General features: G+C 38.5%; 1 protein-coding gene and 1 long non-coding RNA gene across 2 annotated transcripts in view; both read right to left on the reverse strand.

Annotated features, from left to right (window-relative positions):
- The window catches only part of LOC115898238, a 33,737-nt gene extending 22,031 nt beyond the window's left edge, over positions 1–11,706 (reverse strand). Inside the window, exons 1-2 of the long non-coding RNA XR_004057929.1 lie at positions 11,577–11,706; positions 10,263–10,321 (exon numbers count right to left, since the gene is read on the reverse strand). This is a non-coding gene — a long non-coding RNA (uncharacterized LOC115898238). The remainder of the gene's footprint in view (positions 1–10,262; positions 10,322–11,576) is intronic.
- Positions 11,707–21,353: 9,647 nt separating this feature from the next.
- On the reverse strand, positions 21,354–21,773 carry PYDC2 (pyrin domain containing 2). Its single transcript, XM_010385836.1, has one exon. The coding sequence runs from the start codon at positions 21,771–21,773 to the stop codon at positions 21,354–21,356; it is 420 nt and encodes a 139-aa protein (XP_010384138.1).
- Positions 21,774–27,108: the final 5,335 nt, after the last annotated feature.

Below are 27,108 nucleotides of genomic sequence, written 5' to 3' on the forward strand. Positions count from 1 at the left end.
ATTCTTATACCCTCTTGCTGAATTGAACCCTTCATTATTATATAATAACTTCTTTGTGTCTTCCCTTTATTTTCAGTCTGTCTTGATAGGTGAGGTGTGTTTCTTTTAGGCTACAGAGTGTTGGTGATTTTTTAAAATCCATTCAGCCACTCTATGTCTTCTGAATAGATAGTTTAGTCTATTGACATTAAATGCTGTTATTTACACTTAAGGACTTACTTCTGCTATTTGTGTTCTTTCCTTTGGGACAGAAAGTTTTCTCCAGCCCTGGGTAAGTCCAGAGAGTCCACTTGGGATCCAAGGCTGGAGTCAGAAACTTTAGGAATCTACCTGGTGCTCTCTTCTACTCTGGCTGATCTGGCACATAAGCAACAAAACAAAGTCCTTCTTATTCTCCTTTCCCCTTTCCACAAGCTGAGGAGTCTCTCCCCATGGTCAACCCTGCCTCAGGCCCACAGCAAATACCACCAGTGTATCAGTCCATTTTCACACTGCTGACAAAGACATATCCGAGACCAGGAAGAGAAAGAGGTTTCATTGGACTTACAGTTCCACATGGCTGGGGAGGCCTCATCATCATGGCGGGAGGTGAAAGGCACTTCTTACATGGCAGGGGCAAGAGAAAATGAGGAAGAGGCAAAAGCAGAAACGCCTGATAAAACCATCAGATCTTATGAGACTGATTCACTACCATAAGAACAGTATGGGGGAAACTGCCCCCATGATTCAAATTGTCTCCCACCAGGTCCCTCCCACAACATGTGGGAATTATAGGAGTACAGTTCAAGATGAGATTTGGGTAGGAACACTGAGCCAAACCATATCATTCCGCCCCTGGCCCCTCCAAATCTCATGTCCTCACATTTCAAAACAAATCATGCCTTCCCAACAGTCCCCCAAAGTCTTAACTCATTTCAGCATTAACCCAAAAGTCCAAAGTGTCATCTGAGACAAGGCAGGTCCCTTCCACCCACAAGCCTGTAAAATCAAAAGCATGCTAGTTACTTCCTAGATACAATGGGGTTACAGGTATTGGGTAAATACAGTCATTCCAAATAGGAGAAATTGGCCGAAACAGAGGTTACAGGGCCCATGCAAGTCTGAAATCCAGCAGGGTAGTTAAATTCTAAAGCTACTACATGATCTCCTTTGACTCCATGTCTCATATCCAGATCACACTGATGCAAGAAAGGTAGGTTCCCATAATCTTGGGCAGGTCCACCCCTGTGGCTTTGCAGGGTATAGCCTCCCTCTTGGCTGCTTTCACAAGCTGGCATTGAGTGTCTGTGGCTTTTCCAGGCACACAGTGCAAGCTGTCAGTGGATATACCATTCTGGTCTCTGGAGGCCAGTGGCCCTCTTCTTACAGCTCCACTAGGCAGTGCCTCAGTAGGGACTCTGTGTGGGGGCTCTAACCCCACATTTCCCTCCCAAACTGCCCTAGCAGAAGTACTCCATGAAAGCCCCGCCCCTGCAGCAAACTTCTGCCTGGGCATCCAGCTGTTTCCATATATTGTCCGAAATCTAGGTGGAAGCTCCCAAACCTCAATTCTTGACTTCTGTGCACCCTCAGGCTCAACACCATGTGGAAGCTGCCAAGGTTTGGAGCTTGCACCCCCGGAAACCATGGGTGGAGCTGTACCTTGGCCCCTTTTAGCAATGGCTAGGGCGCTGGGATGCAGGGCACAGAGTCCCTAGGCTACACACAGCATAGGGACCCTGGGCCAAGCCCACAAAATCATTTTTTCCTCCTAAGCTTCCAGGTCTGTGATGTGAGGGGCTGTCATGAAGACCTATGACATGCCCTGGAGACATTTTTCCAATTGCTTTGGGTATTAACATTCAGCTCCTTGTTACTTAAGCAAATTTCTGCAGCTGACTTGAATTTCTCCTCAGAAAGTGGGATTTTCTCTTCTATCATATTGTCAGGCTACAAAATTTCCAAACTTTTATGCTCTGTTTCCCTTTTAAAATGTAATGCTTTTAACATCACCCAAATCACCTTTTGAATGCTTTGCCACTTAGAAATTTCTTCTGCCAGATACCCTAAATTATCTCTCTCAAGTTCAAAGTTCCACAAATCTCTAGGGTGGGGGCACAATGCAACCAGTCTCTTTGCTGAAACATAACAAGAGTCACCTTTGTTCTGATTCCCAAAAAGTTCCTCATCTCCATCTGAGACCACCTCAGCCTGGACCTTATTGTTCTTATCACTCTCAGAATCTTTGTCAAAGCCATTCAACAAGTCTCTAGGAGGTTCCAAACTTTCCCACATTCTTCTGTCTTCTGAGCCCTCCAAACTGCTTCAACCTCTGTCTAATACCCAGTTCCAAAGTGGCTTCCATGTATTCAGGTATCTTTTCAGCAATGCCCCACTCTACTGTACCAATTTACTGTATTAGTCTGTTTTCAAGCTGCTGATAAAGACAAACCTGAGACTGAGGAGAAAGAGGTTTAATTGGACTTACAGTTCCACATGGCTGGGGAGACCTCAGAATCATGGCAGGAGGCAAAAGGCATTTCTTACATTGCAGCGGAAAGAGAAAATCAAGATGCAAAAGTGGAAACCCCTGACAAACCCATCAGATCACGTGAGACTTACTCACTCCCGTGAGAACAGGATGGAGGAAACCACCCCCAAGATTCAAGTTCTCTCCCACCGGGTCCTTCCTATAACACGTGAGAATTATGGGAATACAACTCAAGATGAGATTTTGGTGAGGACACAGAGCTGAACCATATCAGCCAGTCTACCACCAACATTCACTCAAGGCCCAAGTGGTCTTCAGTCAACTTCTTGTAAATGCCAGGCCTGGGATTTTATCTACAGGGCAGTGGGCTCCCCTGTGACATAACACAGGTTCAGAAATGCCATCCAAGAGGCAATGTATAGAATTGTGAACCCCAAGAGCTCATTTGGTGCTCTATCCCACTGTGGCCAAGCTGATACCTAAGCTGCAAGATAAAGTCCCTTTTACTCTTCTATCACATTTTCTCAAGCAGAAGGAGTCTCTTCCCATAGCCAGCATAGCTGGGAATGCACTAGGTCACCCCTGAAGCCAGCACGTCTCTGAGTCTCACCCAAGGCCCATGGTAAACTGGCTACCGAGGCTCACCCAAGGCCCACAGTGAGCACTGCCTGGCTACCACTGCTGATTACTCAGGGCCCAAAGGCTCTTTAGTCAGCAGATGATGACTCCTGCCAGGAGTCAGTCCTTCCCTTCAAGGCAGCAGGTTCCCTTCTGGCCTAGTGTATGTCTAGAAATGTCGTCTAGGAGTGGGGTCCTGAAATCAGACCCTCACAACTCTGCTGGTGTTCTGTCCTACTCTGGCTAGGCCAGTATCCAAGTTGTAAAACAAAGACCTCTTTACTCTTCCCCCTCCTCTTCTCATGAGGAGGGAAGGAGTCTTTCCTGGAGCTGCAAGTTGTGCTGCCTGGAGTTTGGGAGGTGTGGTGCAAGCAGTCACTTGGCAGACAAAGCTGGTATCTCACCAGGTCACTTGTCCCCCAAGTCTGCCGGTTCTGAGCCCAGCACAGCACCAGGACATGCCCAGGAAATGCAGTCCTTGTGCCCTAGACTGCTTTTAAAGTGTATTTAGAATCCCAGAGCACTTTGGGCAACAGTGGTGAGGCTTGCCAGAATTCAGGTTCTGACGGGAGGATGGGTGCTTCCCTTCTGGTTAGGTCTAAACCATCCCTTCCTGGACTCCAGCTGAGTTCTGCCTGGTGTCGCTTTCCACTGTGACATGACAGCACTGATTTCTAGAGCGGAATCCCTTCATCACTGTGCTCTTCCTTCCCCAAGTGCACAGATTCTCTCTCTGTGACACGTGGCTGCTGCTGGGGGATGGAAGAGGGGTGACACTGGCAACTCAAGATTGTCTCTCCTATCTTTAGTGTCTCCTTCAGTGATATCACATTAAAACCAGGTACTGTGATTACTCACCTGATTTATGGTTCTTGTGAAGGTGATTGTGTGTGTGTGTGTGTGTGTGTGTGTGTGTGTGTGTGTGTGTGTGTGTGTGTGTGAAAGAGAGAGAATAGTTGTTCAATTTAATATTCCTGCAGTCAGGATGATTAGTGAAGGCTTCTATTTGGACATCTTGCTCTGCCTCCTCTTTCCGCAGGTGTCTTTTTTATATGATGATTTATTTTCCATTGGGTGGGTACCCAATAGTGGGATTGATGATTTCATGATAGTTCTATTTTAGTTCTTTGAGAAGTCTCCATCCTGTTTTCCATAGAGGTTGTACCAATTTACATTCCCACCAACAGTGTATAAGCATTTCCTTTTCTCCATATCCTCACCAACAGCTGTTTTTTGTTTTTTGACTTTTTAATAATAGCCATTCTGACTGGTGTGACATGGTACTTCATTGAGGTTTGAACTTGCATTTCTCTGATGATTAGTGATGTTGAGCACTCTTTCTGTTGGTCACTTGTATGTCTTCTTAGTGATTATATGCAATAAATTTGCAAATAAGTGCATTCTTTTGGTATTATTTATTGATTTATTGTATATTTTATACTTCCTTTTCTAACTAGATTTTAATTTCCTCAAGAATAATAACCTGTCATGCTGTAGTAGCCCTCTAGAGCCTTTTACTGGGCTCACTGTAGTTAGAAAGTAAATAAATATTTCAGTATTAACTATTGACTATTTCCTTCTATTGCTGTTTTCAAAGAGCATCATTTTAGTTTATATTAGTGAGTAATCATAGTGAAGGACACATAAGAAAGATAAAGATGCCACATATCAGCCCCGAGTCACTCTCTAACAATGCCCATTTCCATCATTGAGTAATGTGATAATTACTACTCTTCTAAAAGGGAGGTAAATTTAATTTCTTTTTTCTTCCATAAATCAAATTTAATTTCCTACTTTAATGTTCTAAGACATGCTTATAATTGTTTTCCTTTAACCTACTCTGTATTTCCAATAAAAACGTGGTATGTTACTTAGAAAGAGAGTACTAAATGGGGAAGGAAGAGATTTTTCTTTTTTAGCCTTTCATTACCACTGAATTTTACTGCGAAATTGCATGGAAATATTGCTCTCTCTGATCCTCAGTTTCCCATTGCATAAAACGAGGTGGTTTGATGTGTAATTTTTTCCAGTCTTAACAGCATAAAATTTAGTGATTTAGTCAAGTAAGTTATTCTGCTTAATGTCTGACTATAGCTTCTGAGAAGTCAAACGCATTGCAGAAGATAACAATACATACGTATATATTTTGATGATTAGAAAAAACTAATTTAATAAAAGCACCAAATAAGTATGCAGCTTTATAATAAGTTATAGCAATCAGTGACATCTTCTCCCTTTTTTCCTGCAAACAAATCTAGTTCATCTTGGCAATAAGATGGATGTGGATAGACCTATGAACACTGTTGCAACTAATTCTGCTTCCAGCTACCTTGAGAGAATGCTGAGGTTAGCACGACAATGAGGTGAGCAATAAATTGCTTTTTGAATAGATGGATATAGTTCACCTCCTGTCATAAGACTGCCTAATAAGTGAGTCCCTTGAGCATAACTCAGCCTCTATGAAATGTTATGTAATCTTTGAATTTTATCACTTTAATTTAAATAATTCTCCATATTTTACTTTTTTTACAGATAGCCAAGCTTTGTCATCATAATGCCCTGCTAAAAAATCAGCCCTTCCTCTCAGATGGTTACATATTAGATGTGTCTTTGCTATAAACAGGAACACCTTGCATGTATACTTTATGCCGCCTTTCAAATGAAAAAGGAAAGGAGAATTTCTAGAATTTTCATCATGCTGGATTCCTAGAAATTAGAGTGTGAATAATGGCCACTGAGTTTCATGTGCAATTTATTTATATTTTTAAGGTATGTATAAATGTCTGAAAGTCTCACATTCATAAAATGTACCCATCCAGAAACTACTTTCATCCATTTCCAACTATTTAACTGTGTCACAACAATAAAAAAATTAAAAATGGAAATTTCTCTAGTCTAATACCATCTGTTTATGAATTTTGTTGTGGGTAGCATTTCCTTTCAGCCTTTGCTCATGAGCAGACGTAATTTATGAAGCTGAAGTCAGCATAGAGATGTAATTTTACATTTGGCTTTTCTACACTGCATATTAGGAAACACTTTTTAATTCTGCCTCATAGTCATTACAGTGTGAAATGGCAGCTTAACATTCCATTTCTCATGCTCAAACTCAACCCAGATAGTACTCTTTCACCATTTCTTGTATACGGGCCATGATTTTTGACCTCAGAACCTTTGCAGTGTGTAGTTTCTAAGTCTCACAATCTAGGTCTATCTCCACATGTCCAAATTCTACTCACTTTTCAAGTTTAAGATCTACAAGTAAGACTTCAGTGAATGTTTTCCTGATGGCCTTTTTTATACCCTGTAAATAAATATAAATATTATTTATTAACTAGAAATAAGAGGCGCTGGGGGCAGTGGCTCATGCCTGTAATCCCAACACTTTGGGAGGCCAAGGCGGGTGAATCACCCAGCCTGGCCAACATGGCAAAACCTCGTCTCTACTAAAAATACAAAAATTAGCCAGGCATGGTGGTGGGCGCCTGAAATTCCAGCTTCTCAGGAGGCTGAGGCAGGAGATTCACTTGAACCCAGGAGGTGGAGGTTGCAGTGAGCCAAGATCGCACCATCGCACTCCAGCCTGGGCAACAGAGAGAGACTCTGTCTCAAAAAGAAAAAAAAAGAAAAAGAAAACAAGGAAATAAGAGAAAGGAAGAAAGAGAATAAACCCACTTTAAGTTCCCCATTTTTTGAAATTTTATTCTAGTGCTCTTCCTCTTCTACCATACTGATTACCACCCTCACATAAGTACAATCAATAAGTATTGAAAAAATCTAGATAACGACTTATAATAACAAAAATTAATTTATTTTTAAAATCCTCAACAATACCAATAGGTTTGTTAATAAATCCATAAGTTGTGTTGATTCACCTGGTAGTCAGGAAAAGGGAATTTGAACTGTCATATATTTATTACTTATTTGCTTCCATAAGTTGTGTTGATTCACCTGGTAGTCAGGAATAGGGAATTTGAACTGTCATCTCAGGAGAAAATTCTGCCTAGGACAGTCTGCGCAATAAGGTTATTATTTTTCAGGACCATAACCTATACCCTTCTCTGAGTGTTCTTGAAAGAAGTCAAAACACCAAAGATACATTTGACCCTAGAGTAGACCAAGCCAGATAACTGTATTAATGGGGTGAGTAAATATTACATTTATCACTGTTGCTGAGTAAACAAGGGATAAAATGGCTTGTCTGAGCTCCAGATTTTGGGGAGCAGGTATCCAAAGAAGAGTATTTCTAAAATTAGATTATTCTGTAGAAGAAAAGCCAACAGTCCTATAACCCATTAGGTTTCACATGTGATTTTCACAGCTCTCCAATTCATTCTTACACCTAGCAAGAAAGATGGGGTTTCTTACTCCCAATTTACAGATCAGAAAAAATGAGGCTCAGATCATCTTAGAGAGACTTGTGCAAGAGCTTTTCAAACACAGTTCTTCCTCTGACCAAAATCTCACACTTTTTCCCACAATGTCATATTGCTCTAGAAAAATGTCTTCATACAACTGCAAATTAAAGTGTTTACATTTATCAAGGATCTACACAAAATACTCTCTCTCTCTCTCTCTCTCTCTATATATATATATTTACACACAAAATTTTGACTAGTAGTTTTTTTCCTCTACTCTCTCTCTCCTAATTATGTCCTCAGGGAAATCTCATGAAAAAGCTGCTCATCTTTTTCATGTAACATTCACCCCTTCTTCCCATCTCATCTTTCATATGACATCCACCCCTTCTTCCCATCTTCTAAACCAATTTTCTTTTTCTGGGGACAATAAAATCTGTTGGGCACAACAACGTACAGTGGGTTATACTTTCTTCGAGGTGTGAATTGCTTTCAGTGAGAGTTATAGCTCTTTCTAGGCACTGCCACTTTTGCTTGGTCCACATCTGCTTCTTGAGATCCCCATGTCCATTGCATAAAGTAGCTGTTTCTACTACATTCTGCCATGTTCCAGCCACCCTTGTACACTATGTTCACTAACTCCACCATCTCCACTAGGCCCTGTAAGCCAGTATCATTGAATGTTCAAGTCCTGGAAAATTCACTGGATAGAGTTACGTAATTATTTCTCTTACCCTTTTTATATTTTATTCAGTTAGCAGTATATCAAATTATCAAAGCAATAATACCATATGCCTTAACTAACCTACAGAAGTTTCACTGAAAATAATTGTCTAATTGTCTTATTTATTACTTGTTTGCTTCCTCTCTTGGAGCCAGGAACAGGTTTATGAAAGACCTCTTTGCTGTGACAATTAAAACCTCATTGATCAAACAGTCCTTACTCATTCCTTATCTCTTCTCTTAGATATTTTCTCCAAACTCCTCAGTTTCCCAGGCAGATATCTGAAAGCCCTACCCCCCATGGTTTACATATGAATTGATATAAAATATGGCATTACAATGAACAATTAACGAGCTGTAATAAAAGAGAATTCACTTGTTCTTGACTTGCAGAAAATTCTCTTTAATGTGACTCAAACATAATGTTTTAAGATTACATTTCCTTTTTTCTACAGATCAAATTTCACTACTTGGTTCTGCAGTGAATAATATTTGCCTTATCCTAATAATGTAAACACTGCTGAAGTTTATTTTTTCAAGTTGTAAGCAAAGCACAAAAGTATCAAATCTGGGCCGGGCACAGTGGCTCATGCCTGTAATCCCAGCATTTTAGGAGGCCGAGGCGGGTGGATCACCTGAGGTCAGGAGTTTGGGACCAGCCTGGCAAACACATAGTGAAACCCCGTCTCTACCAAAAGGTACAAAAATTAGCTGGGCATGGTGGCACATGCTTGTAGTCCCAGCTACTTGGGAAGCTGAGGCAGGAGAATCGCCTGAACCCAGGAGGCAGAGATGGCAGTGAGCCTAGATCACGCCATTGCACTCCAGCCTAAGCAACAGAGCGAGACTCTACCTTTCAAAAAAAAGGTCTCAAATCTATAAACCATGGAAATGTTAAAATGTTTAAAATGATAAAACTCTTATGAACTAGGAGACAGGAGAGAAGTAGAGATGGGAGTAAGGTTGTATTATGCAAGAGCAAACACTACATCTTTTGCTTTTGGAATCACCTACTACTGCTGAACACTGATGGATCAAGAAATTGAGAAAATGATGTTTATTTCTCACACTTATGGGCAATGGAGTGAGTAGTTGTAGGTACCCACCAGAAAAACGCACATCAGAGAAGGTAAAGTAAGTCACTTCTGGCAGTGAATCTGCAATGAGGAGGTGGAATGGGAGACTTACTTTTGATTTTATGCTCTGCCTGCCATCTTATGAGAATATTTTAGGGACTAAGCCCTTGGGTTTGCTTTAATAGGCTTTAATAAACTTCGTTTTCATTTTCTTATGGAATTCACCTATTCTAGTGATACCCTTGAACTACAGGTTAAGGCGCAACAGCCTGTTGTAACACACAGCAGGGATCCCCAGAAGTTTCTCTCACTCCGTGTCTCTGACAGGCAAGAAAGCAAGAAAGATCAGTCACTTGTTGCCATGATGATGCCTAAAGATCAGAAACTAATCCTTTCTTTTTTTTTTTTTTTTTTTTTTTTTTGAGACTGAGTCTCACCCTCTCGCCCAGGCTGGAGTGCAGCGGCACAATCTCACCTCACTGCAACTTCCACCTCCCAGGTTCAAGCGATTTTCCTGCCTTAGCCTCCTGAGTAGCTGGGATCATAGGCGCCCACCACCACATCCAGCTAATTTTTGCATTTTTAGTAGAGACAGGGTTTCACCATGTTGGTCAGGCTGGTCTTGAACTCCTGACCTCAGGTGATCCACTATCTCCCAAAGTGCTGGGATTACAGGCATTGAGCCACTGTGCCCAGGATAAACCCTTATCTTACCCTGACTTCTCTACCGTCACCTCCTCTGCTTCATTACCTATGCTATTTGCCAGAGCCCAAAAGCAGGTCCAGTGATGGCCTCTTGTGATCCCCAAGCAGTACAGTTACTCAGTTAATTGTAAACATGCTTTCATAAAATGCATAGCTAAATCCCATGCTCTCCACAAAAGAAAATTTAGTAATGCAGCTAAGTAGAAACATGACACAAGCTTGATGAAGAAACATGGAAATCCCCATATGAAGAAAGAGTGCTGCTTTCAGTCCTTTTCTGGTGACTGGTGACTGCGCCGTCTGACAACTTACCCATGCACTGCTTCATCACTTGGGGGAATGCCATGCATCAGTCCAGCCCTTTGGAGCCACTATATTCATGTTAATAAAAAGTATACAAAAGAAAATTTGCTTTCTTCCAAAATTATAAGGCAAGTGTTTGTTAACTGCAATTTTTATATCATAACATCTAGGAAGCCCTAAAAAAAAGCATTTGTTGACAGAGAAACTATAAATACATGATCAAAAATGGTCAACTGAATCACCATAGAGATGAAGGGTTTTTTTCCTAAGATCACACAAAATGAGGATGGAAAAAAAAGCTATGAGTCACTTGCGCATAAAACTTTTACCATCCTCTTTGAAGGTAGAACTATAAAAATATTTTTTCTGTATCCAAATTACAATCCATATGTGATGACTATTAAAAATAGGATATTTTGTGTATCACAAATACTGTCATCAGCTGTTTTTTTCAGTCTGTAATGAATGTTATTTTTCCTTGAGGAAAGAATTTTCTAAATTATCTGCATCATCTAAAGCTTATGAAGTAGCAAACTGTTCTTGTCCTTCGTTGACTTACAGCCTGCCATGATTTTTTTTATATAACCATAAACACTAAATTTTGGTTGGCCTATATCGTGCATGATACTGATTCTAAGATAGCAAGGGATTAAGTGAATTTCAAAACTTCAGCTCACCAGAAGAAACCCAGAGATTATATCTACCCATATGTGTTTAAACTCCGCAGTCAAAAAAAACAAAAGTACTGTAGCTCCAAGCCTGGACGTGATCCCTGATCATCTTTGACATTTTCAAAAACAGAAAATTATTTAGCTTTATTTTAAATGTCACCCCTGTGCAGGTGAGGAATGTATCATTTAAGAGTGTGCAGCCGGGTGTGGTGGCTCAAGCCTGTAATCCCAGCACTTTGGGAGGCTGAGACGGGCGGATCACGAGGTCAGGAGATCGAGACCAACCTGGCTAACATGGTGAAACGCCGTCTCTACTAAAAAATACAAAAAAACTAGCTGGGTGAGGTGGCGGGCGCCTGTAGTCCCAGCTACTCGGGAGGCTGAGGCAGGAGAATGGCGTGAACCTGGGAGGCAGAGCTTGCAGTGAGCTGAGATCCGCCCACCGCACTCCAGCCTGGGCGACAGAGCAAGACTCCATCTCAAAAAAAAAAAAAAAAAAAAAAAAAGAGAGAGAGTACAGCAGGGAAGAAACTGTGTGGATGCTCACTGTCTACGGAATGTTTAATAGACTCGACCACATTCTTGTGAAATAGAAATTGGGTATTTGCTGAATCATATAGAGGCAATGATCAAAAGGAAAGCTCTTACTTACTCTTCAGAAACAGTGGGGTGTAGAGGGAAGTTTCCTGGTTTAAGAGGTAGAATGTAGGATTTGAGTCCCAACTTCATCAGTCACTAGTTCAGAGTCTTTGGACAAGTCAACTACTCCCATAGGCCTCTGCTCCCACATCTGTAAAAGGAAAGTTAACACTAGCTCTTTGGTCACTTCAAAAGCCTTTTATTTCTCAGAAAGTCATGAATACCTTATTCTCAGTCTCCCCATTTGTAAAATAGGGCAAAAATTTCATGCTCTGATAATCTTTTAAGCTGTGAGAATATAGATGTGAACCCACTCTGAAAATAAAAAGCTACCAACTTTAAGATGTTAGTTTTATTTATTCATATATTTCAAAACAATAATATATTGGGAAAGACTATTGCCTCTATTTTTCTGAAATATTTATCATTTTATGCTAACCAAATAGTAAATTAAGAAATTTGGCTATACCCTAATATGATTGAATTGGTTGGGCTATTTCTTATTTATTCACTCTATGGACATCTTATCTTTTTTTTTCTGGACAAGAGCATGAATAGGTGAGTCTTTGGACCAGTCATCCTCTAAGTCTATATTGAAAGCCTGCAGTACAGCCAATGATACAAAGAGAAAATGGGCCGGGCGCGGTGGCTCAAGCCTGTAATCCCAGCACTTTGGGAGGCCGAGACGGGCGGATCACGAGGTCAGGAGATCGAGACCATCCTGGCTAACACGGTGAAACCCCGTCTCTACTAAAAAATATGAAAAATTAGCCGGGCGAGGCGGCGGGCGCCTGTAGTCCCAGCTACTCGGGAGGCTGAGGCAGGAGAATGGCGTGAACCCGGGAGGCGGAACTTGCAGTGAGCTGAGATCTGGCCACAGCACTCCAGCCTGGGCGACAAAGCGAGACTCCGTCTCAAAAAAAAAAAAAAAAAAAAAAAAAGAGAAAATGGCCAGATACAATTATGGTTGTCAGAGTCAGTACCTTTTCTTTTCCCTTTGGAGCAGTATCATACTATTGTCATCTGAGAAATGCGGTGACATTTCATCTCCAGAGGAAAGAAACCTCACAGCAATTCTGAAGCAGTTTCATGCTTTCTTATTTAGTGCTCTTCTTTGTACTGTCCTTCTTCCATTGTTTATGTTATAAATTTGGGACTACCTAAAAGGACTTCTAGACTGACTATTCTTTGTGAAGATATCTCCCGTCATTCCTTTAGCTGCACAAAATCCTTCCCTACAATCTCTACTGCTACCCTTATCAAACTGAATTTGTCACTATTCACTGTCTTGCCCTTTACTCTCCTACTTCTGCTCATGCTGTTCCTCCCGTTGGGCATCCTTTCCCCTAGTCGAGAGTGGCAAATTCTCCATCCTTCAAAGTCTATTGAAATGCCACCTACTGATACAGAATTGCTTGACGTTCTTGAAGGCTTGAATGTTTCCATCCCCTGGAATCCCCTAGCCTTATTTCCATATCTCATTCAAGGCGCTTATCACATGTGCTCTTATTGTTTATCTACCACTCTTCTCTGCCCTTTTGGATCAAAGTCCTTTGAGTGGGGGATGTGCTCATCCCAGTGTTTCCCAAGGGACTCATATGTAATAATTAATGTTAACGTTACATGAGTGGATACAGATTATTATATTTAAATGCTACCCATGGTCTCAGGCTACTAGTAAAACCAAGGACTCATTACATTAACAACTGAATCTTGTTAGTTTTCAGTCCCCAATCTCTAAAGCAAATTCAGTCCCCAGTGGACAGAGTCCTTTTCACCTAAATATTCATCTCTGTGCTAGCTGTCACACCTTCCTTCTTTGCATGTTCATATCGTAGCCATCCTTAAAAAGCCAGACTAAATGCTCCTCAAGATGCCATCCCTAAATAGTAGGATTTCATTTTACCCTTCTTTGAACTTCGATTAGCACTTTGTATGACTTATTTCCCCAACAATAGAGCTAACTTCACCTCTACTATCACCACCAACTCTTCTTCCCTAACCCCGGGCCACGCCTTCACCTCTCCAAATCCTACAAACACACACACAATATCCAGCCTCTCTGAGGGCAAAAACCGAGTGTATTTAATCTCTGTAGTTCTTATATTACCTAATACGCTAACAAGCATACAGTGGCGTATCACTAAATGTTTTAAAAAGCACCCCAATTGTAGAGATCAAATTCAATGGACTTCCAGAGTTGACTTTTTAATTGCTCTATCATGATGGTGTCATCTGGTATTATTTGGCAAAAGTAGTGATAAAGCACAGGGACTCCAGTATTCTGACCCAGACCCTTCTTAGATGTATAGTTATATCTTAGTTTCAATATTCTAAATAGCAGAATGTAAATACAGTCAGCCCTCCATATTCATGGGTTCCACATTTGTAGATTCAATCAGTGACAGATAAAACATATTTGAAATAAAAAGAAGGACTGCATCTGTCCTGAACATATACAGACTTTTTTCTTGTTGTTATTGCTCAAACAATACCATATACAAATCATTTATATAGTATTTATATCGTATTAGATATTGTAAGTAATCTACAGACTATTTAAAGTACACAGAGAATGTGTGTAAGTTATATACAAACGTTATACTATTTTATAGAAATGACTTGAGTATTGTGGATTTTGGTATTTGTGGGGGCTCCTGGGAACCCTTGTGGGTACCCAGAAAGGACTGTCACAGTCAAAGCTGGCTACATAATCTGCGGAGCTGGTGGAAAATGCAAATACAGGGCCCGGGAATAAAGGAAGGACTGGTCAGTCCCCTCTTCCTAAAGGCTTTCCAGTCAACCCATTATGAGTGGGTGAAGGACTGCATCCTAAAAGAATTAAGACACTGGAATGAATTTTGCATCTGGATTAGAGGAGGGTGAGAAGCTCTTACTAAGTTATCTGCCCAATGCTCTATGGGCAGAGGGTAATGGTAGAATGTGGGCTTCTAAGCAACCAGGCTACCTCCCTGGACAAAAGGTGGCAGTGGTCCTAAAGGAAAAGGCAGGGCACCCAGAACCTGTCTCAGGGAGGTGAGGTCATGGGAAGCAGGACAGTACATGTGCCCAGGGTCTAATCTCACACACACGCTCCGCTGTCCTATAGGACTTAACTTACAAAACACAAATTCAAATAGAAAATTATTAAGACTTTCAAGACAGCAAACAGTGTAGGACATTAAACCCAAGTGCAGGGTCTCCTGAGTATAGGGCTTTGTGCAACTGCAGTGGTTGCAGGCCCATGAAACCACACTAAAAATACTAACAAATTTATTGCATTGATGGAAAGGCTACATTTGCATGCACTGAATAGCAAAAAGACAAAGTTTTAAGATTTAATTTTCTGTTTATATGGAAACATTGGAAATGAGAGTACGAATATGGAGCTAGGTACAATATGAACATTCCCCTTTTTTTCTTTCTGGAACCCCTATTCCAAAAAAAAAATAGAAGAAGAAGAAGAAAGGAAGGAAAGAAGAATACAAGAAAGAAAGTGAGCAATAAGCAAATTCCATTTTTTGTTTAACTTGGAGATTTAAAAATCCACAAATTCAGATGTATAGTCTAAAGCTGCTAAAACTGACTTTAGCCCCATGGGACACAGTGGCATAGGGAACAGTGGTGCATTATAGAGAAGGAAAGTTTCCAGAAGAATGAAAAGTAGCAGCAAGTCAGAACAAAACGTGCCTTCCCTGGAGGTCAAGAGCCTTTGTGAAAGGAAATTTGGAAAGCTAAGTGTTTTGAGAAGGGATAAGATGAAACAGCCTAAGATTGGAAAAAACCTACACGTGTGGTAAAATGGGGGGAAAAAGTCAAAATGTGAGTGCAGCCTCTATAAATTCAGAAGGATCCACAAAAATACAGCTTCTGCTGGTGGGAGGATCAGCTGCGTCCCTTCGACAAGAACTGTTTTCCTTTGTTGAATTAACCAACAAGAGAGCTGGGGAACCTGGAACAGGAAGAAGTCCTCCTAAGCCCAGACTGGTTGAGAGAAATTGAGGAGGTATATCCTCACAAAGAAACAAATAGTGGGGCTCTATTTGAAGAAAACAGGTGGTATTGGTTGCAGCAGAGGAGAGACTGTTTCAGAGAAAAGTCCTGGAAGACTACAATATACTTGCTTCTCAATTACCCCTTCCCAGATCTTTGCAGGAAACACAAAAGGAATATTTAACTCATTCAACCAAATATCATAAGATGATCTGATACAGCCTTGATAAAAGAAACTATAAGATGGTAAAAAGAAATTTGAAGAGGAAAAAAAAAGAAACTATAAGAAAGGAAAGTGAAAACAGAGAAACATAACTTCCTGTCAGAAAAAGGAGATGTACCAGATAGCATATTGTCATGTAATACATGAAAATCATCACCAAAAATGTAACATTCAGTTTAAAATTTAATAAACCAATCATGGCTCCAAAAAAAAATCACAAAATTGAAATACAGAAATTCAGGGAAAGAGGTGACATGCAGGTGGAGGTAAAATATGAGCTGACAAGACACAAGAAGCACAAAGGAGAATGGATATTGTAAAATTTAGTAAAAACAAAATTCAGAATACAAATAAATTTAAATAAAGACACTGAATTAAAATAATTAGTGAAAAATGATAAACATGGTATGGGATGAAAATCGAATAAAGAAACAAAGTAGAGTGAAAATGACAGCTATAGAAGTTTGACAAAGCAGATCAAATATAAACATAATTTCTGAAGAAAAAAGTGATAAAAAGAGAGAAAATATTTAAAAATAACTGAAGGAAATTTTTCTGATATAAGAAGACTTAAATTTACATTTTGAAAGAGAACATCATGTGGCAGGGAAAAGTCAGATCAGTCAACATAGAGCTATTTTTCAAAAAAGTTACTAGACTTTAAACAAATTATCATTTTTGGGCAGTCAGGAAAAAGTTCAAGCCATAATAAAGTGAAAAAACACGTTAGCCTCAGATTCCTCCACGGCAACATTCAATGGCTGAAGATGATTAAAAAATCTCTTATTTAAGGAAATAAATTGTAACCTAAGGAATTTCCATCAAGCCAACCTGAATTCCAAGTATAAAGGAGACATATTAATAGCTGATCCCAGGAGCCTTTCTGATGGAAAACAAACAAAGCAACTGGAAGACCAACTTTAGCCAATAAATAGATAACTAGGGCAATGTAAAATGAGTGGCAGTTAAAGAAGGTATTTGACTGTAGAACAAAGACATTTTGAAAATATTATTAGATGGCAAGATAGAATATAAATAACATAAATGCTGATGATCTAGAAGAAATACAATTAATATAAATGAGAGGAGGAAGGTGGAAATGAAGCTAGAAGTTAGAATAAAGCTGGAAGATGGCCAGTAGTAACTGGGACTCAAAACATAATATCTAAGGCTCAAGTAAAGTAATAGAATAGGCATATTTTACACTATAAAGATAAATATTAAGAAAGTTAATTGTATTGACTGAAATTGGGTGAGAGGAGAAACCACACAAACTTTAGCAGATACTTTGTGGAGACTTAGAGAACTATTAAAATTTAAGAACTTTTAAGAATTGGATCAAAACACACTAAAATAGAAGACTTTCATTTACTTCTTTCAGTACAAAAGACATCAATACTGAAAACCTAAATAACATAATAAAAAAGACATCTGATTGATATATCTTAAATTCTGTGCCTTGATGATAAACAATAAATCCTTAGTTATCCTTAGTTTTTCAGGTCAGATTCAAGAAAACTGATGAGACCAAAAAAAAAAAAAAAAAAAAAAAAGTCGACAAATTCTCTAAAATGAAAACAATACAGAACATATTTTCTAATATCAGTATAATAATACTGGAAAGTAACAAGAAACAAAATAATTCTTCTTTAAATCATCAGCTGATACGGTTTGGTAATCAAACCTCATCTTGAATTGTAATCCCCATAATCCTTCATGGGCGGGACACAGTGGGAGGTAATTGAATCATGGGGGTGGTTTCCTTCATGCTGTTCTCATGATAGTGAGTTCTCAGGAGATCTGATGGTTCTGTAAGTGTGTGGCATTTCCCCTGCTGGCACTAATTCTCTCTCCTGCTGCCCTGTGAAGAAGAGCCTTCTTCCATGATTGTAAGTTTCCTGAGGCCTCCCCAGACATGAGGAACTGTGAGTCAGTTAAACCTCTCGTCCTTATAAATTACCCAGTCTCAGGTATTTCTTCATAGCTGCATGAGAATGGACTAAAACACCAGCGATACGGTCTGGTTTTGTATCCCCACCCAAAACTTATCTTGAATTGCAATCCGAATTATAATCTCTACGTGTTGGGGGAGGGACCTTGTGGAAGCTGATTAAATAATGGGGATGGTTTCCAAATGCTGTTCTCATGATAGTGAGTGAGTTCTCACAAGATCTGATGATTTTATAAGTGCTTTCCTCCTGCTTCATGCTGCACTTCTCTCTCCTGCTTCCCTGTGAAGAAGGACATGTTTGCTTCCCCTTCCTCCATGATTGTAAGCTTCCTGAGGCCTCCCCAGGTGTGGAACTGTGAGTCAATTAAACCTCTTTCCTTTATAAATTACCCATTCTCAAACATGTACTTATAGCAACATGAGAGCAGACTAACACAACCAGCATATCAAAAACTTAACACAGGGTTTATTCCCAAATTGCAAAGATGCTTAATTCTCAGTGATTATAATATTATATTAATAAACCTAAGGAGAAATATTATTGAAACTAATTTAAAATCTGTTCATAAAAATACTAAATAAAAGATGAACTGATGGATAATAATATAAATAATGTAAGTAAATGTACAACCGTAATCACGAGACATATTTCAGCACAAAGCATAATGTTTTAAAGTGACGCATTAGGAATTTGCACTAAACTCAGGACAAAGTAAATACTTGCTAGAGCCATTTTTACTTAATATTATACTAACCAACACTAAGAAGAAAAAGGAATTATAAGCCTAAAATTTGAAAATGAGGACATTGATGAAATTTGTAAATGGGATAACGATATTCCTTGAAAATTTAAGCAACTTAAGTCAGAGGATTTAGCAATATAGCAGGGTATCAAATTATAAATCAAAAATCAGGCTGGGCGAGGTGGCTTACACCTGTAATCTCAGCACTTTGGGAAGTCAAGGCGGATAGATCACGTGAGGTCAGAAGTTCGAGACAAACCTGGCCAGTATAGTGAAACCCTATCTCTTCCAAAAATACAAAAATTAGCCAGGCATGGCGGCACATGCCCACAGTCCCAGCTACTCAGGAGGCTGAGGCACGAGAATCACTTGAATCTGAGAGGTGACGGTTGCAGTGAGCTGTGATCATGCCACTGCACTCCAGCCTGGGCAACAGAGTGAGACTTCATCTCAAAAAAAAAAAAAAAAAAAAAATCAAAATAATGCATATATACAGAAAATAAACTAGAGGATAAAGTGAGGGAAAAATACATTTAAGACAGCAGCAAAAATAAGATAAAACATTTTTGGAAAAACTTAAGTGTTTACATTTTATATAATGGAAGTTTTAGAACACTGCCGATGTCTCAAAAGAAGAACTGAACAAATTAAGACATCCCTTCTTATTGAATAGAAAAAAATCAACATTAGAAGGGTGTCAATTTCCATCCAGTTTTAATAATGTAAGGTGATATTTTAAAAAAAGACTAACATGCCTTTGTTTTTGCATTTATGTGATGATGGTTTCTTATTTTGTTGTTTGTGTATTTTTGTTTGTGCAACGAAACTAGAAAGCTAATTTTGAAGTTCATAAATAAAACTAAACCAGCAAGGCTAGGCAGAAAAATCTCTTAAAAAGAAAAGCAATAAAGTAAAGGGCCTCTTTGCAGACAGATATTAAAACATATTATGATGCTCCTCAACTTACAATAGGGTTATGTCCTGATGAATCCATCAAAAGTCAAAGATACCGTTAGTATAAAATGTGTTTAATACCTCAATAAGCCCATTGTAAAATAAATCATAAGTTGAACCATATTTAAGTCAGGAAACATCTGTATATAGCTTCTATATTTAAAGCATCTTGATATTGGTTAATGAAGAGACAGACCAATGATACATGATAGAAAGTCAAGAAATAATTAGCCAGGTGTGGTTGTGCATGCCCGTAATCCCAGCTACTTGGAAAGCTGAGGTAGGAGAATCACTTGAAACTGAGTGGGGGAGTTTGCAGAGAACCAAGATCATGCCACTGCATTCCAGCCTGGGCAACAGAGCAAGACTCCGTCAAGAAAATAAAGAACAAAGAGAAGAAGAGAAGAGAGAAGAGAAGAGAAGAGAAGAGAAGAGAAGAGAAGAGAAGAGAAGAGAAGGAGGAAAGAGAAAAGAAGAAAGAAGAAAGAAGAAAGAGAGAAAGAGAGAGAAAAAGGCAGGAAGGAGAGAAAGCCAGATATATTAGGCAGTTTACTATCTACATTTCAAATCTGTAGGGAAAAGATGAGATTGCAATAAAGGTTCTGGTATCACTGGCTGGCTGCCTAAATAGAAGAATACTTGAAACGTACTTCATACCTTTGTTAGGAAAAAGTGGCTAAATAGATTAAAGATTTAAAGGCAAATATTAAAATGTAACCATGTATGAATCAGGAGTAAAGACAGGAGAATTATTTTATTCCCTTGGACTAGGAAAGGTCTTTCTATGACTCTAATCTGGAAGCCATAAAAGCAGTGATAGATTAATGCACATACATAAAATTATAGTCTTCTGCTGTGGGGAAAATCATAAGCAAAGTCAAAAAGAAAAAAATTGCAACTCATATCAAGATAGTACTTATCTCTCAGACATAAAAGGAGTTCCTAGAATCAATGAGAAAAAGACAAAACAAAACAAAAATGCCATAAAAAAGAAAAATTGTCAAGAGTATGAATGAATCGTTCATTGAATGGAAATATAATGGTCTCTAAACATATGAAAAGATGATAAACACTCATTGTCTCATTTTTGGCATTTTTAATAGATTTATTGAGATATAATTCACATATCACACAACTCAGACATTTAAAGAATACAATTAAATGTTTTTAGCTTATTCACAGATATGCACCATCATCACCATAGTTGGTTTCAGAATATTCTCATCACCTCGAAAAGCAATCTTAAATGTTTCAGCAATTACTCTCTATTCCCCTCTACTCACCAACTCTCCTTCCCAGTCCTAAGCAATCTCTTATCTACTTTCTGACTGTATAAATTTGGCCATTCTGAACTTTCCTATGAATGGAATCATGTCATATTTGATGTGATCATATAATATTTTGTCTTTTATGACAGGCTTCTTTCATTTAGCATAGTGTTTTCAAGGTTCATTCATGTTTAAGCATGTGATCAATACTTCATTTTTGTCAAATAATATTTCATTAACTGCATATACCACAATTTGTTTATTCATTTGTCCATTCATAGACATTAGGTTGTTTCCAGCTTTTGGCTATTGTATACAATGACACTATAAACATTTGTGTTTATATGTTTTTATTTCTCTTGATTATGTACTTATAAGTAGAATATTAGATCATATGAGAACTTTTTATCATTTGAGAAATTGCCATCCTGTTTTCCAAAGTGGCTGCACAATTTCACATTCCCATAAGCAGTCTATGAGGACTCTAGTTTCTCCACATTCTGTGCCAATACTTGTTATTATCTAACTTTCTATTCTAGCCAGCCTAGTGGATATGAAGTGTTATCTCATTATGGTTTTGATTTGCATTTCCTTGAATACTAAAGTTGTCAGGCATCTTTTCTTTTTTTGTTTGTGAATTATTTCACCTTTATTTCTCTCAATATACTGGTGATATAGATATTTCATATATAACAAGGTTAAGTGACATGTGCACGTAAAATGGAGGCAGAACCAAGGCTAAAGCAACATCTAGCTCAGCCATCAACTCACTATCCCTGAGGGGTGAAAGTGGGGGCATCACACGACGTTCATCAGCTCTCCCAGACAGATGCGTTTCGTTCACCTTTTCAAAGCCCTGGATGGCTGCCATCCCTGCCCAGTAGCTGTAGGAGTGGCTGGTGAAGATTTCTACCAGTTGCTTCCCATTAGCCTTGTCTACCTCCATCTGGGGGACTGTCTGTAGCTCCTTTCCCAGGGAGATTGTTCTGATCAGAGACTTGAACTTGCTCAACTCATCCTGGCTGAGCTGCTCCAGAAGAGCCTGCAGGTTGAAGTCCAGCTGTGCAGGAGATGCCATCTTGTCCTGCGTGGGGAGCTCTCCCAATGCCTGGCCCTACCCACTGGTTCTTACATCTTTTCATATACTAATAAGCATATATTTTTATATCTTTTTAGGAGAAATAGCAATTCAGATTTTTTCTCATTTTAAAATTGAGTTAATTGTCTTTTTATTGTTGAGTTGTAAGAGTTCTTTATATAGTCTAGGGACAGGTCCTTCATTAGATATGCGATATGCAAATCTTTGCTCCCATTCTGTGAGTTGTCTTATCAGTTTAATGATAGTGTCCTTTAAGGCACAAATGTTTTTCATTTTAATGAAACCAAATTTATCTACTTTTTTCTTGTTGCTTATGCTTTTGATGTCATGTCTAAGAATCTTTTGCTAAGTCTCAGGTCATAAAGATTACCCCTAGCATTTACTGTAAGAATATTACAACTTTAACTCTTACATTTGGGTCTTTGATATATTTTGAGTTAATTTTTGTATATGGCATGAAGTAAAGGTCCAAATTTATTCTTCTGCATGTACAAATCTACTTGTCTAAGCACCACTTGTTGAAAAGTCTATTCTTATCCCATTGCATGGTCTTGAAACCCTTGTTGAAAGTCAGTTGACCACACATATACAGGCTTACTTTTGGACTCTCAGTTCTGTTTTATTGAGCGATGTGTCTGTCCTTGTGCCAGTACCACACTATCTTAATTACCATTGCTTTGTATTAAGTCATGAAATAAGGAAAGGTGAATTGTCATTGTTTGCTCTTAGTTTTCAAGATCATCTTGGCTGTACTGGGTCTATGCGACACGACCTGAATTTTCTAACTAGTTTGCCCATTTCTACGTAAAGTAAGCTGAGATTCTGACAGGGATTGTATTGAATATGTAGATCAGTTTGGGGAGTAGTGCCATCTTAACAATGTAAATTAAGTCTTCCAATCTATAAACATGAGATGCTTTCCACTTGTTTAGATCTTTAATTTCTCTCAATAATGTCTTGTAATTTTCAGAATCTAAGGTTTACTTCTTTGTTAAAATTTATTTCTAGGTATTTCATTCTTTTTGATATGATTCTAAAAGGAATTGTTTTAATTTCAGTTTTGGATTGTTCATTACAAGTGTGTAGAAGTAAAATTGATTTTTATATATGATCTTGTATCCTGAAAACTGGATGAATTAATTTAGTAGTTCTAACAGGTTTCAAGTGAATTTTTTAGGATTTCCTATATACAAAATTTTGTTATCTGCTAATACAGATAGTTTCACTTCCATTACAATCCAGTTGCCTTTCTTGTCTTGTCTAGTTGCTAAGGATAGCACCACTAATGTAATGCTGTATGGTCATGCTAAGAGCAGATAGCATTGAGGTGGTCCTGATTTTAGGACAAAGCATTCATTTTGCCATTAAATATAATTTTGGCTATGAGTTTTCATAGATGACTTTTATCTGATTGAGGAAGCTCCCTTCTATTTTCCAGTTGGTAGTATCTTTATCATGAAAGGAAGTTGGGTTTTGTCAAATGCTTTTTCTGTATTTATTGAGATAATCATGTAATTTTTGTTTTTATTCTATTGATATGATGAATTATATTAATTGATTTTCATATGTTCAAACCAACCTTGCCATCCTGAGATAAATCCCACTTGGTCACTGCTGTGTACAATTCTTTCTATAGGTCACTATATTCAATTTGCTTGTATTTTTTGGAGTGCATGTTTCAGGTTGAGTATAAATTTGTATGAACCCTAGAGAAGGCAGTCCTGAAAAATGTAAACTACAAGAGCATTTGGTCTTTGACCTGGCTTTTCCACCTCTAGTATTTGTCTTACAGGTATGTCTGCTTGCATAGCATTATTTCTAAGAACAAAATACTCACTTAATGTCCTCAATAGATTCTTGGAAACTGCAACTTTGAATGAAATGATGTATAACAAAAATAATTTTATCATAGGCTAACTCATACAAGCAAGAGTTAAATTCCTATGGCATACTGGTCACAAAAACATCACCAAAGTTCTAAACAAAAATGCAAACACTTCTAATATTAAACATAGAAATAAATGTGAGCTCTACATGTATTTTTAAGAGATTAATAAAAACAAGTAAGATAATTTTTTATCCACTTATTCCAATTCAGGGTTGTGAGTGGCCTAAGCTTATTATATGGCAGCTCAGGGTGCCAGGTGGAAACAAATCTTGGACAGGACGCCATCCTATCACAGGGTACACTCACCCAGACTGTGAGTATTTAGACACACTAATTAACCTAACATCTTTGGGATGTGGGAGGAAAGTAGAGTACAGAGAAAATCCATGCAGACATGAGTAGAGCATGCCAGCATGCAAACTCCAGACAGACAGTGGCCACTGTTTGGAATATTTTTTTTTCTCACCAATGTTAAACAAAATGATGTTGAAAAAAATGTTATTTGAGGATCTGTTGTATCTGTTGTATTTAGCAAGAGGCTAAATAGAGGATGAAGGGTGGCTTACATAGTGATATGTAAAAACGTCCATGATATATCCAGTTAAAAAAAAAAAGGCACATGCAGGCCAGGCATGGTGGCTCTTGCCTGTAATCCAGCACTTTGGGAGGCCAAGGTAGGCACATCACCTGAGGTCGGGAGTTCGAGACCAGCCTGACCAACATGCAGAAACCCCATCTCTACTAAAAATACAAAATTAGCTGGGCATATGGCACATGCCTGTAATCCCTGCTAATTGGGAGACTGCGGCAGGAGAATCGTTTGGACCCAGGAGATGGAGGTAGCGGTGAGCCGAGATCGCACTCCAGCCTAGGCAACAAGAGCAAAACTCCATCTCAAGAAAAAAAAAAAAAATACAAGGCACATGTAACTCCTGTGACAGAAATGGGAGGTGGGATATAAATTATATTTGCTTGAATTTTCATAAGGAAACTCTGGAAAGATATTTTAAAAAATCAGAAAAGTAGAAATTAGTACAGAACATGGTAGATACAGATGGGAATGGAAGGGAGGTATTCACAGTACTTTTTTGATAGTTACACATTTTGAACAACACAAATGTATTACTTGTATTAATTAATTCATATTTCAAAAAGAATCAAAACATAGAATTTTTACTAAGATAAAATCATTGGGCAGGAAGTGGCTCTTGGTACCATCAAGTTCAAACCTTTTATTGGTGGACGAGCAAGTCTCACTCTGTTGCCCAGGCTAGAGTGCAGTCGCTCCATCTCAGCTCACTGCAAACTCCGCCTCCCAGATTCAATCGATTCTCCTGCTTTGGCCTCCCAAGTATCTGGGATTACAGGCAACTGCCACCTCACCTGGCTATTTTTTTTGCATTTTTAGTAGAGATAGGGTTTAACCATGTTGATTAGAATGGTCTCAAACTCCTGACCTCAGGTGATCCACCCATCTCAGCCTCCCAAAGTCCTGGGATTACAGCCGTGAGCCACCATGCTTGGCCAGGTTCAAATCTTTGAAATGAATCTTTGAATTGAGAAACAAAGGTCAAGTCAGGAAAGAGGATTTGCCCCAGGATACATGGCAAGTTCTTGGCAAAATTGGGATAAACATTCACATGCTCCAATTCAAAATCGGGTCTCTGCCCACTTCTGCATATCTGCTTTTCATGTTAGGAAATCCTGCATTTGGCTTTTACTGTGTATTATGGGAAGGGAGCATCATGCTTAAAACTAATATACTCAGAGTCCTTTCTTCCCAGTGGTGCCCTGGGTCATATGGAATATGTGTCCTACTTGGTAGCAGCCTCCACATTATCCTAACGAAGACATGGCAGTTTTACATGCCAGAAACCCTTTATTAAAAATTCACAAAAGTAGGCCACACATGTCCACATTCTGCAATGTTTTCTTCTTGCAATCACTTTAATGTTTTTCTCTCTTCTATGAGCATTTCTTTAGAAATACTCTCTATGCATCTGTCCACCTTGATGGTACCACGAGCACTATAATGTGATTTATATGATAACCCTGCAAAAATAGCCTATTGCTCTAGAGATAATGGGGATGGTGTCTAAGTTACTGATTACTAAATCCGAGATAACTATAGAGAACAAGACTTCATTCAGGCAAGTTAAAGTACTTTTTACATAAGTTTCTTAATACATTGGCCATAGATCCTTCCCAAAATGTATTAAATGGCATAATTTTTATGCCTAGTCTCTCTTCACGAATCTCCCCTCCCACCCATTCTCAGTCACCAAGTTTCAAAAATTACTTGCAGACTCCACCAGCTATTGTATTTGGGCATGTGATTCAGATGTGACCAAAGAGAATATTATACTCCCCTAATCAAAGTGTTTGGATCAGAGATAGGCACACAACTCAGGCTGGGACAATGAAAACACATGGAACTTTGCTGGCACTATCAGGAAAAGCCTCACTTTCTGTTGGGTTTACTAAATTGAATGAGTATAAGTCTAGAGCTTCCAGTAGTCAACTCTGCTCCCACACCCAAAGAGACCAAATGAAAATCAACAGATATCAAAGTTCAGGAGAAAGGCTGTAAAAGACAGTGTGTAAGTCCCTGAATCTAATTATAGCTAAAATTTCATCCCCTGGTTCCCAGTTCTAAGAAAAAAAAAATAGTGTTCTCTTTTTGTAGCTATTTAGGTTAGATTTATTATTAATTATGAGATGTTGGTATATTTTCTTATCTATAATGCTCTCCCAATTATATAGTGTATCTTTTATTCTATCCAATATAATATCCATGAAAATTGCAAGTTTATATTAAGTAAGCAGATGTTTAGCATGGTATGTTCCCTACTTTAATCCTAAATTCTCTGAAGCACTTAGAAGTTTTTCAAGAGATGAATAGTATTCTACACGAAAAAAAAAGTAAGCACTGGAAATAACAATGCTTATAATCCTTCCTACAAGTTACAAAGCACTACCGTAATGCTACCTTCACCCTCTTGCCCCCATAACAAGCTTTTCAGGTGGACAGTGTGTTATAATTTCATTTCGAAAATGAACAAAGCGAAGTTTCAAAAACCGTAATTTATCAAAAATCACAGAGCTAAGGAAAGAAGGAATTGAATACAATCATGTCACATTTTTTGTGTGTGTTTCCATTATGCCACATTGACTTAGATAAGGACAAACAAAACGTGACTGCTAAACTGAAGCATTTAATCTAAATCGTAACTTTTCATTTTCACTTCAGTTTATGAAATCATATGGATTTCCCCTTTTACATTCATCTTTCTGTTCCACTTTCCCTCTACCAGTCCTGTCCAGAAAAATCTGTGCTCACATTATACAGAGATGCTGCTTTTGCTCACGAATTTAAAAACATAATTTTCAAAAAGTATTATTTATAAAGAGTACAAGAGAAAACTT

Source organism: Rhinopithecus roxellana, chromosome 1, assembly GCF_007565055.1.
Source record: "Rhinopithecus roxellana isolate Shanxi Qingling chromosome 1, ASM756505v1, whole genome shotgun sequence".
Lineage (NCBI taxonomy): Eukaryota > Metazoa > Chordata > Mammalia > Primates > Cercopithecidae > Rhinopithecus > Rhinopithecus roxellana.